The sequence below is a fragment of the Egretta garzetta genome, unplaced genomic scaffold, assembly GCF_000687185.1.
Source record: "Egretta garzetta isolate BGI_Z169 unplaced genomic scaffold, ASM68718v1 scaffold133, whole genome shotgun sequence".
NCBI lineage: Eukaryota > Metazoa > Chordata > Aves > Pelecaniformes > Ardeidae > Egretta > Egretta garzetta.
The window spans coordinates 2981841-2997776 of NW_009259111.1; the positions used below are offsets into that span (position 1 = coordinate 2981841).

Genomic DNA, 15936 nt, shown 5'->3' on the forward strand with positions numbered 1-15936 from the left:
AAGGCCTGCAGGACCCCTAGATTAAATTGCTGCAGAGTTCAAAGAGTTGCTGTAAAGATCTATAATTAGGCATTGACACTGTATCAGAGGCTGGACGAGCTCCCTGATACTGCCTTCCTCATTTGGTCAGCATGAAGTTTAAAGGGAGTGCTGCACCAAAGCCTCCGTTTTTTATGAACAGGGGGTAAGCAATTTGGGCATAACCAGCAAATGCCTAATTGTGGACAAATGCCCATGTTCATATGCAAATACACCCATAGAAATAAAAATCCATTTGCATGAATATTTGTGAAAAGAAAACAAAGGAAGGAATAAGCATGGTCAAACTCCATTAATCGGATTCCAAACAAACATTTGCAAATACCATTTTGCATTATTTGCTCAAGTCTTTTCATGAGCTAAAAGAAGACAATTTTACCTGCTAGCATGCTTATTCTTTTGTTTGCAGCAAAACAGTTAAGGCAGCACAAAGTAGTGTATAATCCCCCAAACAGGCAGCTAAGTAAATATCCTTCAACAACAGGGAGTGTATATCAATTTATCATACCTACTGATGCAGCCTGATGATACCTGAGAAACAGGAGACATTTTTAATTTTAGAAAGTAATGAACTATCAGAGAAAGTAATCCCAATTTATCCTTGTTGTACTTAATCTACCGCAGCTAAGAGAGCTATACTGGCAATGCATTTGGTGGTGTGAATTTACTTAGAGGAATACACAGAGCTTGGAAGTAAATGGCAGTAACTTTTGTGGATGTCTCTGCTTGTATCTAAGTGTGAAATAATATGCAAATGTATTCTGTAGTTCTCAGGACAACTGAAGAAGTGATATGATAGGATTGTGCAGCTGCCATTCTGACCCACAATTTAAATCAATGAATATATTCCTGTCCTAGCAAATTTATGTTCGAACAATATTTTTCAACCTATCTTTATTGTTTTGTGGAGAAGCATAATAAAAACATGGAATACATTTCAGTATTTGTCTGCAAAATCTCCTGAGTAGCTTAGGAAATGTATTGTACATAAGAAGATACAATCGTTATGCTGTTACAGTCATCACAAAGACACTATCCTTTATGGCAGAACATCATCCTTTGCGAAAAATTATCCTTGTTGGTTTGTGCAAATTTTTCAGTGTTTACCCTTGGGACCCATTTTAAGCTAATTCTGTTCCTCTGGGACTTTTTGTTGCTCCAAGATTTAAGGGAGAAGACCAAAACAGAGCAAAGTTTTTATCCTTTCCACAGGAGATACCCCATGTGAGTAAACAGCAGTGTATTTGGCATTTTCTCTTGAGCTGGAAAGGCACTAGAAGAAAGGGGCCAAATCCTATTATTATTATTACTACTACTACTATTATTAGTATTATTATTGTCATCATCATTATTAATGAGCTCTAAAACCTGCAGCTAGGCAACCCTTTCAAGTAGCCCTGACAACAGAAATAAAAAGCCCTGGTTGTGTTCAGCGACCATACAAGCATACTATTAAGCATAGGTAGTGGCAAAAACACTAGTAGCCAATATTCAAATGCAAAACCAGCTATTAACACCAAAGGACTGTGCTGCTTTCTTTCCTGAAAATAATATTTTATTGCCAAGTGCTCTTGTGATTAAACTTGAAGCAAGAAAAACTTTAAAACTTCACCGAATATGGGAGGTTTCTTCACTATACATTGTGTGTTTGTACATATACACACACACACCCCTGTATATATGTGTCTATAGTTATTCAAATAATAAATTTTCATATAGGTTCTTGATGTTTAGGTGTATTTTCCTTTAATTTCTTACATATGTACATCCTTATTGGACTGGTCAAACTTTTTTTTAATTTATGGTCATATAAAATTTCCATGATTTATACTTTGCAAAGATTGTATATTTTTCACTTAATTAATTGATTTTGATAATTTAGTCAATAGACAAATAATTTAAATTTTATTTTAATCACCCTCTACACAATTTGAGGGAATAAGCATTTAACTGCACATCTAATATATTGGAACAGAAATGCACAAACTACCAACTTTAGCAAGACAATTTTGGAAAGTAAGGCAATTGAGCAAAATGCTTAAGAACAAAGGTCTGCACAGCAAATTCTTCCATAGGTGCAAAACTGGATCCATAATAAGCTGGTGCCAAAGCTAACTTGTCTGTAAATTTAGATGACCTACATATGCCAGAGATTTTGCAGTGTCTTTTTGTCTTTTCACTGTCAGTTCCACAGCTACAGTGAACATGTATTTTTAATGTGTAAATTTCAAATACATTATTCTTATGTCTTTCTACACATAGCATACAAAGTAAATATGAAAAAAAATTAATAGGTATATTGGTAGGCATGAGTATGAATATTTAGGTGTAAATAGTAGTATTTGACCAGTAGCATGTGATCAATTAAAGGCTGAATCATATGTTACGTACAGACAGAAAGTCAACGTTTCATGGGCAGCTTTAATATTTCTATCTCTTGAGTCTGAGGAATGGACTTGACAAGATTTCATACCCACAGCCTTCTACACCTGGTTCCTATTATAAAACTGGCCTTGATAATGGAGCTATGTTCTTCTGCGGAGGCTAATGTTAGCAATGGTATTTTCCTCCCATAACTCTTATAACCTGAGTACCAGTGTTAAGGCTGTATTTGACCCCTCTGTGCATGTGCAGTTACAACTTCTGTCACCTTCCTCACTAAATACAGAGAGATCAGGTAAAAAATTTCTTTAAGTACAGGTACAATTCTAGGCCTGATTTTTTTTCCTGTGATATCTACAAAAGCTAGTGATATAGTAAAGTCTTCAGGGTTATACTGAAAGTCAGATTTTTTTTTTTTCCTGTTTGTTTATAATGGAAACTTTTCTCTTTAAAAGATATGGTTGGAGACCCAGGGATTAATTTCTTTTTCCCAAGATGCTCTGCTTTGAATTCAATTTGAAATTACATTTTAAAGTTCTAATTGTAAAGATAAATTCACTGCAACACTTCTTCGTGTCTGAGAGTTATTAAAATCATTCAGCTATTCAAAGATGCATCTAATTCCTGATCAGACCTCACAACAGAAAGAAAAAAGAAAGAAAATACAATGCTCACTGTGCCCTACTGTTATCCTATAAATACACTGATTTAGAAAATCAATGCAAGCACATATGGCAATGAAATTCATACAAAAGCAAAAATCATCAACACCTTGGACTTCTTGAAAAAAGAGCAGGGAATTCCCTGGTGTGATATGCTGCCTAGGAAGTCCAGTCATAACACACACTATACACCCTGCAAAAATGCTGCTTGGAATCATTACTTTTTTCTCCCCCTTCGTTGTTATAAACTTACATTGACTTCATGTTTCATCTTATCCTGTCATGCAATTTCAAATATTGGAAACAGCAGCATAAATAAACAGAATTTCTCCAGTTACAAAATAAATGTTTGAAGTCCAGCATGTTTTCTAGTTCTAATAAAAGGGGGCAGTATTACATCAGCTGAAATTCTGAATTGTCCAAAGTATCATAAAAAACTGCTGGAGAAGGATACAAAACTGCACAATTTCACTGAAAATAGACTGTTGCTGTATAGGCAGCCACAAATTGCTTGTCTGCCTTGGGGTAAAATTTTCAGAGCTAGTTCAGTGGGACTTAGGCTCCTGCATTGCAGCTACTTTAGACAATCTTTACTCGAGTCACTATTTTTCTTTCAAATTATTAAGGAAATATTACAGCTGATATCAAATGAAGACACATTTTTCATGTAGCTAGGATAAGCCTAAGCTTAGAAAGGAAATTGCAAGATTATTGCAGTTTGAAAAAAAAAATTGGAAAAAAAATATTTTTATATTTCTTTTTTTTTAATATTTTTTTAGACTAAAATACTGGCGCCCAAATATGGCTTTAGGAAGTTAACTTTGAACACCCAACATAAAAAAATCATTATTTATATTATGTACAGCCACAAGCAGATTACTAAATTGGCCAAATGCACAGTAAAGTATAAAAGACATTTGTTTTGTAAGAATTATGAGGACTGCTGGGATTTGTATTTGAAACTTTTCCCTATTCTAGGGCATTTAACTTAGACAAGTCATTTATCTGTTCTAAAATGACGGAACTGTAAAGAGGTTGTCTCTATGCAACATGTCCTTCTACGTCTCAGAAACTCCTCAGGGAAAGGTTTGTCGACTGAGCAGAATGACGTATTCAGGAAAAACAGTTCCCCAGTTGCAGTGTCTCTTTGTGGAAATCAGATTCTTCATTAGACAGATGGAATACACTCCCACTGAGTTGAATAAATTGCCTATATTCTTGCAAGAAAGTGAGACCACACTAACAGTTCCTGAAGAAAATCAGTGTCTGTCTTTTTTCTCCCTATGCAGTTCCAGATTTTCTATTCTAGAATCTAAATATATATATTTAAACTTAAATTAAATTATACCTAAGTGTAAGCTGCAAGTGGTGGGACCTTCCTTAAATTGCAGTGAGAACAGAACTTGATACAATACCTACTGAGACAATACCATAATAAAAGTAATAACTTTGCAAAACTAGTCATTTGTTGTTAATATCGCTATCCATTTTTTTGCCTGGTTATGAAGCATTTGCCCTTTAATTACAAGTAGAACTAAGATTTAACCAAAAGAAATAAGGATCCAATTGAAAATGCTTACAGTTTCTGTTATGTCTCCGAGCAGACTGAAATATAAGCATTGACCTCTTATTTCCTACTTACAAATATTCTTCTATAAGAAACTAAAGGAGAAAGTTTTTCTTAAAAGATAAAAGAAGCGAATGAGAATAGATCAGTCCCTGTAAATCTAAACCACTTATTCATAAAGATTTATAAAAATCCACAAGGCCCTTATGACCAATTTATTCATGTTCTCAATTTAAGGGTGGTCATGACTACTTTCAGTAAAAGGAGAAAAGATAATTGAATGCAGCAGACACTGAAAAAGTATTTTCTTAACTATGTGCTTTTTTTTTTTTAAAACTGAGTTGAGAAATGGCTAATAACAAGGATGCTAGTAACAAGGTGCTTCTCTTAGTGACTGTCTGAGAAATACCCTGCACTTGCAGAAAAGACAGTCTGACTCCTGCCTCTGCAGTTCTTCTGTCTGTAATACTGAACTTCTGGGGAGAAAAAGCTGGTAAAAAACTGCCGGCAACATAATCCAGTACTGCTTGCATTTAGAAAAAAGCCATACAACGATGGAGTCATGGCAAGGCTGTAAGCAGTCAAAAGGAGATTATGCATGACTAGTAACTTTTCCTACAAAGACTTCCTGAAGTGTTTTTATCAGGCAAAGTTTGTACGCATGTGCAGTAGCTTCATATAAATGATGAAGCATAACAGCTCCAGAGGAGTTGTTACACTCTATTGTGTCAATAATCCACATATTTAACAGTCCCTAAATACAGCAGACCGTAACACCTCCAAAGGGGTCGTTATGGCTTATCAAGTCAAATCCAAGTGCCTAAATATGGATTTGATCAATAGACTGTAGCATCTCCAAGGGTAAATAATACACGTTTTTAAGAATGTACACATTTTGCATACAAACTGCGGTCTATATTAGGATAAATGATGTGGATTCAATTTGTAAAACTTTGATTTAGAAATAAGAAAGGAATAAAAGGCTCATTATAAGAGGTGCTAAAGTACCATAATTCCCAGGAAGTAGGCGATGACTCATGTCATTTATTTTGGGGTCTAATTCTGGTTTCCTACTGCAAATACACAGTTGCCTGAAAATCTACAAAAGAGTGGGAATGGAATATAAACATAAAAAATGCGATATTACATTCTGCTTCCTCTCAGATCTCAAGGAATATGCTTCATGGGTAAGTAAGTGGGGAGGTGGGGGTATATCCTTGGGTCTAGCAGATATGTTTTGATTATTAATTGGTTATATGTTCTGTCTTGACTTTATATATTTTTCTCCAATGAAATTAACACATTTCTGCCTATATTTTTTCTACAAAGATTTTCTGAAGTGTTTTTGTCAGTGTTTTCATGCTTTATGCACAAAAAAGATAGGAGCTAGTCCTTTTAAAAATAATGTCAGTTATCTTATAAATTATATAGCATTTTCAGGTTCATTTAAAGCCTTAAATCAAAGCAAATCTAGGCAATCATGCTAGTTTGAAATACTAAAATAAATACAAGTAGCTCTAGCAATGCAAATTTTGTTTAAGTACTCTTTTTCTGTTGAAGGTAGACATGGCTTGACTGGAAAAAAGTCATATCCTCTAAAAAAGCCAATTTTTGTATGATTTTACTTTTGCTCATATCACACGGAAAGAGGTCTGTAGCCTATTTTCTGGATTTTCCTAATTCTCTCCCCTTCACCAGTGTTTCTGTACTCTGTGAAACCACTAAAACAGTTACTTCTTCCCTTTTCTCAGTCAGACTACACCTGATCAGCACCAGGTGGAGTAGAAAAAGTCAGCTCTGCTATAATGACTTTTTGCCTTGTGTGCACTGTGCTGGCGTTGGCTCAGGCAAAATTAATTTTAGTTTGCATGGTGCGGTGTTTTGGATTTGTGACCAAAACAGTGCTGATAACACAGGGATGTTTTAGCTATTGCTGAGAAGTGCTTCTACACCATCAAGGCCTTCTCTGTTTCTTATCCTGGCCCACCAGCGAGTAGGCTGGGGGTGCACAAGAAGGGGCACAGCCAGGCCAGCTGACCCAAACTGACCAAAGGTCACACATAATGACATCGTGCTCAGCAATAAAAGCTAGGGGAAGAAGGAGGAAGGGAAAACATTTGGAGTTTTGGCATTTGTGCTCCTAAGTAACTGTTACGCATGCTGAAGCCCTGGTTTCCTGGAAATGGCTAAACATCTGCCTGCCGATGGGAAGCAGTGAACGAATTCCTTACTTTGCTTTGCTTGTGCACACAGCTTTTGCTTTACTTATTAAACTACCTCAACCCATCAGTTTTCTCACTTTTACCCTTCTGATTCTCTTCTCCATGCCACTGGAGAGGAGTGAGCAAGCGGCTGCATGGTGCTTACCTGCTGACCCTAACCCACAACAGTACACAAGCTGAAATAACAACTTCGTGTTTGTAGATATCCATAGAATGGCATAATCTCAAAAGTATAGCCTAACTGTAACACTTTAGCAAATGATAAAGTTTGACTGTGCCAGAGTGCTGCATGTTTTTGTTTTGGTCTTTCTGATGAGTAAATCTCTGTGAGCACTTTTAAAGCTTTGTAGGAGATTTTTTTTGAACAGCGGAATATGAACAGAGGCAATTTTCAATTCTGTGTCTCTAACCAAATACAAAGCTTTCTGAGATTTAAATGACACATTTTCAAAAAGGCCTAAGCCTAGGCTTTGAAGCTATGTACATAATTTTGTAAGCGCAATCATTTGCACAACAAACTATTACCAGCTATCTGAACTTGAAGACCAGTAACTGACCAGAACTCAATAGCTTTTTTAAAGAAGCTGCAGGCAATTAATTTGTCATCTTTTTCTGGTGCCAGCTTCTATCTACTCATTTATACAAGTCTAATTACCTGAAGCCATTTCTGAAAATTTGGTCCTGAAAACATAGGGTCCTGATTCTTCAAAAGAAACCAATCCAAAATTGCAACTATGTTATCAGAGCTTCGCTGGGATTACGATAGAAACTACACACAATCTTCTTGGCATACAATTATTTCAAAATTATGTTTTTCTAATTGAAGTGATCTATCATTCCTCCCCCACCCCCCCATTTTGATCGTCCTGCCCATCATTTTTAGAGTAAAAGAAATATATCATAATGTAAAAATTGAAAGGCAGAGGGTAAAGGGGGAGAGAAGAGTATTCTAGAATTCTGTTTGTGCAAAGGATGCTTCTGGTTTTAATGTATTTTATACTTGCTATAAAATATAAATACATTCCCTTAGTATTCATGACTGACTTCATTCTTTTATTTTCTTTAGGATAGAGAGTGGGGATATATCATCATTTAAAATGACTGATTTATATCCTATTCTTTTGTAAACCCTGCCTTTTCTTGCATCTACAGAGCAAAGATAACAGACTAGCATACCAAAGGTAAAACCAGAGTACATATTACAACTTTTTCTTGCCTTAATGGTTCACTCTATAGTACATGCTTCAATAAATAAACCCAGCAGGATTATATAAGGGCACTGAGAGATTTAACAACAGATTTCCTTGCTGCTTTTTATTCTTCAGTTTTAAAAGTTGCAAGTGCTACCATGAAAAGTCTCCCCATAAAAGATGACATTTGAGAATGATGTTGTTTATATTTGTTAAAGAGTTCCAATTGACTCTGCTATATTTGCAAGTAAAAAAATTTTTTTTCCTCTGACTGCCTGATGTATAACCTCAATCTGGAAGCTGTACATCAATCTGTGTATTGCTAGTAACCGGCACAAAAAAGAAATTTCAGATTATTCACTGAAATATTTACTGACTCTGCTTTACAAGGTGAAAGACAAAATAGAAACTTGTTATATCGAATACAAGACGTAAACATAGTACTGAAAATACTCAGGGAGCAGACCTGATAAGTAAGTGGATGTCATTTTTATACTTACTTTTCAAAGTCAAATCAAATGTTAAGAATTCTTTTAATAGCCCTTATAGTGTATTAGATATTTTTAAATGTCAAGCCACTGAAATGCATAAAATATACTTTAAAATAAGCATAATTTTATAAACTCTTAATACTGATCATAGGTGTGACATTTATTTTATTTTTATAACTTGGGCTTTAGTACCCTACCTCTTAGTGAAGACAAACACTGATTTTACAATTAGAGTGTTGTCTGAATATGGGCTGCTTGATCACTTAGTAAGTTCTATAATTTTCCATAGTATCAATCTGTATTAAATGAATTTTTCGATGCTGACATTTAAACTAACACCAGCAGAAATACATATTTATTAGCATCTGAATTTGACTTGTAAAAGCATTGCTAATCCTGTGTGGTAACAGTTTAGCAAATCTTTTTAATAGACACTGAGCCTTTCTCTTGTTTTGAGTACTGTAAAGAACCTATCAAGCAAAAATATAAAATGTAGATTAAAAAGTATGTATCAATCTTTGATGGGTCTGTTTACAACATTTCTTTGCCTTTCTGCGCCATGCTACAATCCACTTACTCACTGAGTATTCCCTTGTGGGTTGAGAAAAGATCATAGTATCATCAAATTCATGGTTTAAAATATAGTTAATATTCTGCTGAGTCTTATACTCAACCCAGACTAAAAATTCCCGTTAGCCTATGGAGTATAATATAATCTTCCCCCTTACCCCAAGATACAAAGAACCTACCCTCTAATATACAGATATATCACAGAATTTTCATTAATGAATTATAGGCATTGAAAGCTACCTGGTTTTCAGTATTATTTTTTTTTTTCCAGCAAATAGTCTGAAACACTAGTTGTTTTATAGGCTACTGAATGTGTCAGCTTTCTTTTCATTCATTACTAAACTGCACCGTAACTGTTTCTATTTGCCAATACCGTAGTGATTACTGGGATAATATTTTCCCCTTTCTAAGTTAACTGGAATAAGTATTGTAGTATATAACTGATTTTGTGTCAGGGGTGAAAAATTACTTGTGTGCTGCATTTTTTGCAGCATAAGCCACCTCTAGGGAAGCTAACAGAGAAGCACTCTTCATCAAAAGGGCTGCCTTATAGCTCAGCCAATTACCTGATTCAGTGTTCCCTGGCTCTGTTGTACACACAGAGACCTGCTCCTGGAGCAGATCTTGTAGACCTTGGAAAGGCCGCCGAGCAGGACAACAGAGATACAAAGAATTTTCCAAGAGACTCCTTTGTCCTCTGAATGGTCTTTAAAGTGTGTGTGGTAGAAACTGTTCTTCACCTTTCAGATATGATCCCAGCTTGCTATTGAACGATCTCCTGCTCCGTCCAATGCTGGTCACATTCTCTCACCAATTTCTCTCATTTACTGTTTTATTGTAGTGCCCCATTTCATTTTAGTCTTTGGAAACTACGGCCAAGATTCAACAAAGAACTTTGATCTCTAATTTCCCATTGAAATGAAGAGACAAAAGCACTGGTTTGAGCCTAAATACTTTGTTGCATCCGTGTCACAGATTCAAGCACACACGGATACATTCAATAGCATTGTAATACTTGACCACACTAGTACATAATTGGCCTTTTTGCCATATTTATCAATCCAATCATTCTCAAAAGCACAATCAAAAATCTAGTGACCACAAACAATGGTAGCTTCAACCAGTTCGTTTTCCACATTGTTGTATGCGTGCTTACAGCTTAATCATGAGTGCACTGGGTTTTTTTGAATGCTGCCATGAAAACGTAGAGAAGTTTGTAGCACAGCACTGTTAAGTGACAAGCTGTATGCAATGTGAAATCAGAGATGGCTAAAAGCTCTAAAAAGAAATTTTATATAAAAATAAGAAGCTATTTGCAGGGAAATGAAGAATGAATGACAGACTGTGTGGCAACAGGAGACATTACCTTTTCGTTTCTGCAGTTGTTTAGACCCATGTTATTCATGGAGGGCAATTTTCCATCAACACCATGTGGCTGCTGTTGCTGCTGCTGCTCCCTTTGGATCTGCTCTCTCATTTTTCGAGCCTCTTGAATGGCTTTCATTACGGTGTCCTGGTCCCCAAACAGGGCAGGTGAATTAAGACTGGAAAGAATATCTATAAACAGAGAACATACTTTATTTAGGTAATTATCCAAATTAGCATCCGGGGTAAGCACTCACCTCTCATACTGTTAGAGCTGCACCCAACTAACATCTGCAAAATGAGGAGGAGGGGCAAGCGTCTGTTTGAAGGCTGAATTAATCTATAGAAGTGATTGATAAGCATATGGACTTCTTTTGCTGTTATAAATACAACCACTGAAGTCTTGGCCTAGCCTGATATTGAGGTATCTGACCATACTCATAGACTCAAAGTTCAATGTTAAATATGTGTTTAAGACAACAGTATTCTGAAGCTGAACTGGGAAGTCTTTAGAGTATTAATAATAATCAATTAAATGAGCAAAGAAGGAGGAAATCTTGTTTACTTGGCCATGAAAGTCTATGTCAATTTTTAGAATTTCTTTATCGAGAGAACCATCACTCCAGACATCTAGCTTTCAATCTCAGAAAGAGCACCCACAGTTATTTTTGGGAGGCAGAGCTTGTTATCACCTTGTATCACACGAGTACAAAGCTCTAAATCAGTAGAGAAAAAATGGCTTGCTTTCTGTCACTCTGGACAGAAAGAGAAACTCCAGAACATGCACAAAACATTCCTGTTGCATCTTAAAGTGTATGCTAGAGGTAAAGATGAGTACCTCAGATACAGTTTCTGATTTGAGACCAAAAGACAGCAATTATTTTGTGACTGGTTGTTTTGTGTTGCTGTGATGAAGCTTTAACTTGATCCACCTGTTCCTGCATGGGAGTATCCTCTATACCACACATGGACAGATTTATCTATACACATTCTAGCCAGGAAATTTTGAGCAATCAAAGTTTGCGTGGCCTGTGCATCTGCCTGACAAGCAAATGCCTGTTATAAAAGTGCTGAATTTGTTAGATCTGTGCACTTACTAACAGCCCACTATAAAAAAAACCAAACCAAACAAACACAAACTAACAGGCTAAGACCTGGAATTCTCCTGCAAAGACAATTTTCATATTCTTTTGACTTCATTGAAGTTCAGCTGAGTAAAATATAGCCAATGCAACCTTGAAGGACCCTGAATTCTTTTAAAATAAAAAAGGTTACAATTAAGGGTTTCTCATGCTTTACCCTGGGAACAAAACGGTTGATTTAACACCATGGTCTGGATGAGAAGAGATGCAAACTGTGATGTTTTAGACAGCACTGTGATGTTTTCTGTCTGAATGAAGCACCCCTCTCCAAAATAAAAGTAACAATTGGAGAAAAACCATTGTTCTTGCTGGATAAAATTTCCAATGCTCTAAACTGATTCAGCAACTAAGTTCCATTCTGGAGACTAAGTAAGTTGGGAACCATATCTGCATGACTTTTAATGAGACTTAGACTCCCAATCACCTGAATTTATCGTAAAAACGGCACAAAAGCTGATTTTTGACAATGAGTCCCTGGCTTCTTTTATACTTAAGGAGTGACAGGAAAAGTTTTTATGACTTTACATGAAAAATATTCACACCTTAGGCACACCTATTCACACCTGTCTTCTCTAGCTATTTCTCTGGAATGGTCTGTGACTTCAAACTGATATGCAACTTTCTAATATTAGTGCAACGATAGCTGGAAATAAATTGACAGGTAGAATATCTAGCTAGCTGTAGAAAGTACCTTTTAGAGACCATGATGCTCCCAAGTGGTTTGGGAATGGAACAAATCATGATTTTTATGTATTTAATGTATGTATTTAACATATCTGTTCATCATTCACAAGTGTTTCTATATATTTTACAAGTACACTTGAGCTACAGATTGTGAATAAGTGGTCTGTAGTAAGCATTTAGTCACTGTTAAAATTTACTATTTGAACTTTAGGGCTGATCATCTACATTTTGGAGCTCTTGACTGGTTAAGGTAGTCTTCATACATAGCTTTTAGATCAATTTTGTTTCATTACTTAATAAACATTATCTCTTAATTAAAGAATCTTGAACTCAGGTCAAAAATTCCCTATTTGCAATCATATGAATAAAAAAAAATGACGGCTGGGTCAACAAATAATAAAAACATGAATAAAAAAATGAACAAATAATAAACTGCCTGCACTGAAGCCTTTCTGTCTTTGTTAAAAAAAAAATAAATATGTGTATATCCAGCATATGGTCTTTGTAAGATGAACTTAACACCCAGAATGCAGAGAATTAGATTTCTTTTTAGAATGCTGCTCCAGGTAAAACTAACAGAATTAGCTGAAAACCACATTTGGAGTTACCTTCTTGCCTGGCTTCTGCTTTACCATAAACCATGGAGATACCAAATGTTCCCTGACCCTGGTTCAAGAAAGTACCTGAAAACTTGTTTATTTTAAGGTGTGTTACACTGTTGCATTGCATGTATGCTAATGACATGAGCCATTATATGTGTATGTTTATTATCTAGTCAGGCTCTATGTGCATACAAAGATTTTTTTTGTTTGTTTAATCCAGAGGTTAAAATTCAAAAGGTAACTCTGCATGTATAAACCCAGTTGATGTCTTTGGGGAAGATATTCATACAAACCTCTTTTACATGTTTTATATATGCATCTCTATTTACTTATGTGTATAAGTATGCATGCACATATATTTTTATGCTATATATTTATTTGCTGTATTTCTTGTAGATGCATATTACTGCTGCATCATTTTAGCTACTCTTATAAAACCTTGGCATTCAAGAGTTCTTTGAAAATCTTTCCTGCCATCTTTTTTTCCATTTTAAACAGAAACGTAGGCCCAAATATCTACTTAATTCAGAAGCAAGTGTGCTCAAGCTGAGATTTCATGTAGGAAACCTGCCAGTTTTCTCCTTTCCCCAGGACAGATTAGTTACCTAAAGAGGATCCTCTTCCCAGAGATCCACCAAGCGGGCTGGGGATGCCACTCTTGTTCGTCACTGTCACTGGACTGCTTTTACTAGCTGGGAAGAGGTTCTGTGTCGGAGATGTTGGGGATTTGACAGGTTCAGCTGTTTTGGGCCGGGCTGAAAGATTCAGTGGCTGGGCTGCTTCATCCTACAAGAGTTTAATGTAAATAATTATTAGGAAAAGACAAATGAACACATCATTTTGCAAGCAGCAGTTACTTTACACCTCGAAGACAATACCACATTCTCCAGCAATAATAACAAAAGAAGCTAATTACGTGCCTCCTTTAAGATTCAACGAAAGGAAACCTCATTAATTTCTCTGTGTTATGCTTCTATTTACATTAACTATGTGGCTGGATCGTTCTTTTTGCCAAATTAAAATTTGAATTAGCTCACATTACAGCTTAATTTCCTAATGTGTTTTCAGAGATCTAAATTAACCTAGGGCATTTACAAAGAATTATTTAAAATTTCCAGCAGCTCAGTAATGCTTTTGCATTGGTTCTATTTGAAAAGTTCCTGGCACTATAAAAATAAGTTATGTAGCTTATTTTTAAATGTATTAGAAACTAAGGAATCAGAAGTACTTCTATGAAAGGATCATTTGGAAACCCTGACAGTTCTTTGGCCCACATTTAATGCTGCTGCTAATTTATACATTCCATGCATCTTATTCCGAGTGCATGTTTTGTTTAGTAAAATAATCTATGCTGTTCCCCCATAACAGAAGATAAGAATTTCACAGAATTCAAATTCCTTGACTTACTACAGTCATGAATGCATACTATATGCATTTCAAAATATATTTTATTTTCTTCTATTTAATTTTGTATATTTTACAATATTTTATTATTCAAATGTGTCATGTATTGACAGATTTATGTAAAATCAAGATTTTTTTCACATAAATGCTGTTCTGTTTCTTGTTTGATACTTCTGTAATTATTTCTGTATTCTGTAGTTATTTCTGCTGCATTCAACCTTTAGTGTATCTGTATGTTTATTTGCATAAAGACAAGGAATATTTTTTAAGGATATGTAAATTTAGCATCAGCACTTCTATATCTTTTGAAACTTTTCATATGCAATTATGCAAGAAATTATCTTTGACATATATCTTGTTTCAGCGCTATAGGAGAATAAATCCATCTAAGAAATATCTTAACTTTTGGAAGAAGACTCATTCAAGCAATTTATTTCTCTGATCAGGGTAGATATTCACAATGTAACCTTCTTCCCATTCTTTGAGCTTGTTCCTTTTGCTTAATATGTTAAGCAAGACAGCATTTGTAAAATTATGAAACAGTGATTTTCTGTAATTAAAGAGCCCAGTAAGACAGATCTCTCATTTAAAATAGGCCCAAAGCAGAATTACGATGGATATAAGAGAATATTGTCCATATTTTAAAACACTGCACTCATCACTTCAAAGCTTAGAAATATTTGTCAGAATACAACAATATGCTACATTATCTCATCTTTTCCATTCTCCTTACTGTCAAGCGGTGATTTAGCAAAGTACACCTGATCGTACACAATGCATTAAACAGAAAAATGTAACAAACAGGTATTTATAATGCCATCATATCTCCATTTTCCATAAAACTGCATGACCTTTTTATTCTTCCTGACCTTGCAGTGTGCACAAATGTCCACACCTGTTCAGAGTCCAAGTGAAAGCAGAAACACAAAGGTATAAGGGACATAGTCCATTCTTGCGCTTTGTGGCAATGCTTACATGCAAGGTGTTTCCTTGCACAGATAGGAAGTGGCTTCAATACATTTCTGGGATTATTCAGAGTCCCTTTCAGACTATGAAGTTTGCCAGACTGGGTACTGTTAGCATGTACACATATGAATCTATGTTACCATGTTCAATTTCTAAATAATTTTCTGCCTAATACTGATAAGATCATGTGAAAAAAACTCTAAATGCTGCCTGAACCTCTTTTTTTGTACTTCATAGACGGCATTCTCCTTTCTGTGAGGCAACTGAAAAGCTGGCAAATATTCTGGTCACTGACTAAAAAATAATTATCATTACTTTTTGAAAGATCTAACTCCTGTAAAAGGATTCCATTAGTTCTATAAATAATGCATGTAGTATATACAGACAACTGTTCAAAACCAGAAAATATAGAGGATTTGCTAAGCAATGCATGACCATCAAAATTGTCATGTCTTAGAAAGGTAACAGTTCTCAAAGAGAGCATACAGGTACTAGTTTATTAGAGTGCTTTTATACTAATAATTAATTTCTTCATTAGTCATTGGACAAAGCACTTGTAGTTTATTTTTGATATTTTCAGTGCAATAGTGTGCTTAATAAAAATAAGAATAAAAAGGCTTCTTTTTTATTAATATATATTTCAGTGCATT

At 35.2% G+C, this 15936-nt stretch overlaps 1 protein-coding gene across 10 annotated transcripts in view; it reads right to left on the reverse strand.

The window, feature by feature from the left end:
- The window catches only part of SOX6 (SRY-box transcription factor 6), a 337876-nt gene that overhangs the window by 47731 nt on the left and 274209 nt on the right, over positions 1 to 15936 (reverse strand). For all 10 annotated transcript variants that reach the window (XM_035890952.1, XM_035890951.1, XM_035890947.1 and 7 more), the window contains 2 exons: positions 13522 to 13702; positions 10490 to 10680 (listed from right to left, as the gene is read on the reverse strand). In XM_035890952.1, coding sequence (XP_035746845.1) covers positions 10490 to 10680; positions 13522 to 13702 — 372 coding nt within the window. The remainder of the gene's footprint in view (positions 1 to 10489; positions 10681 to 13521; positions 13703 to 15936) is intronic.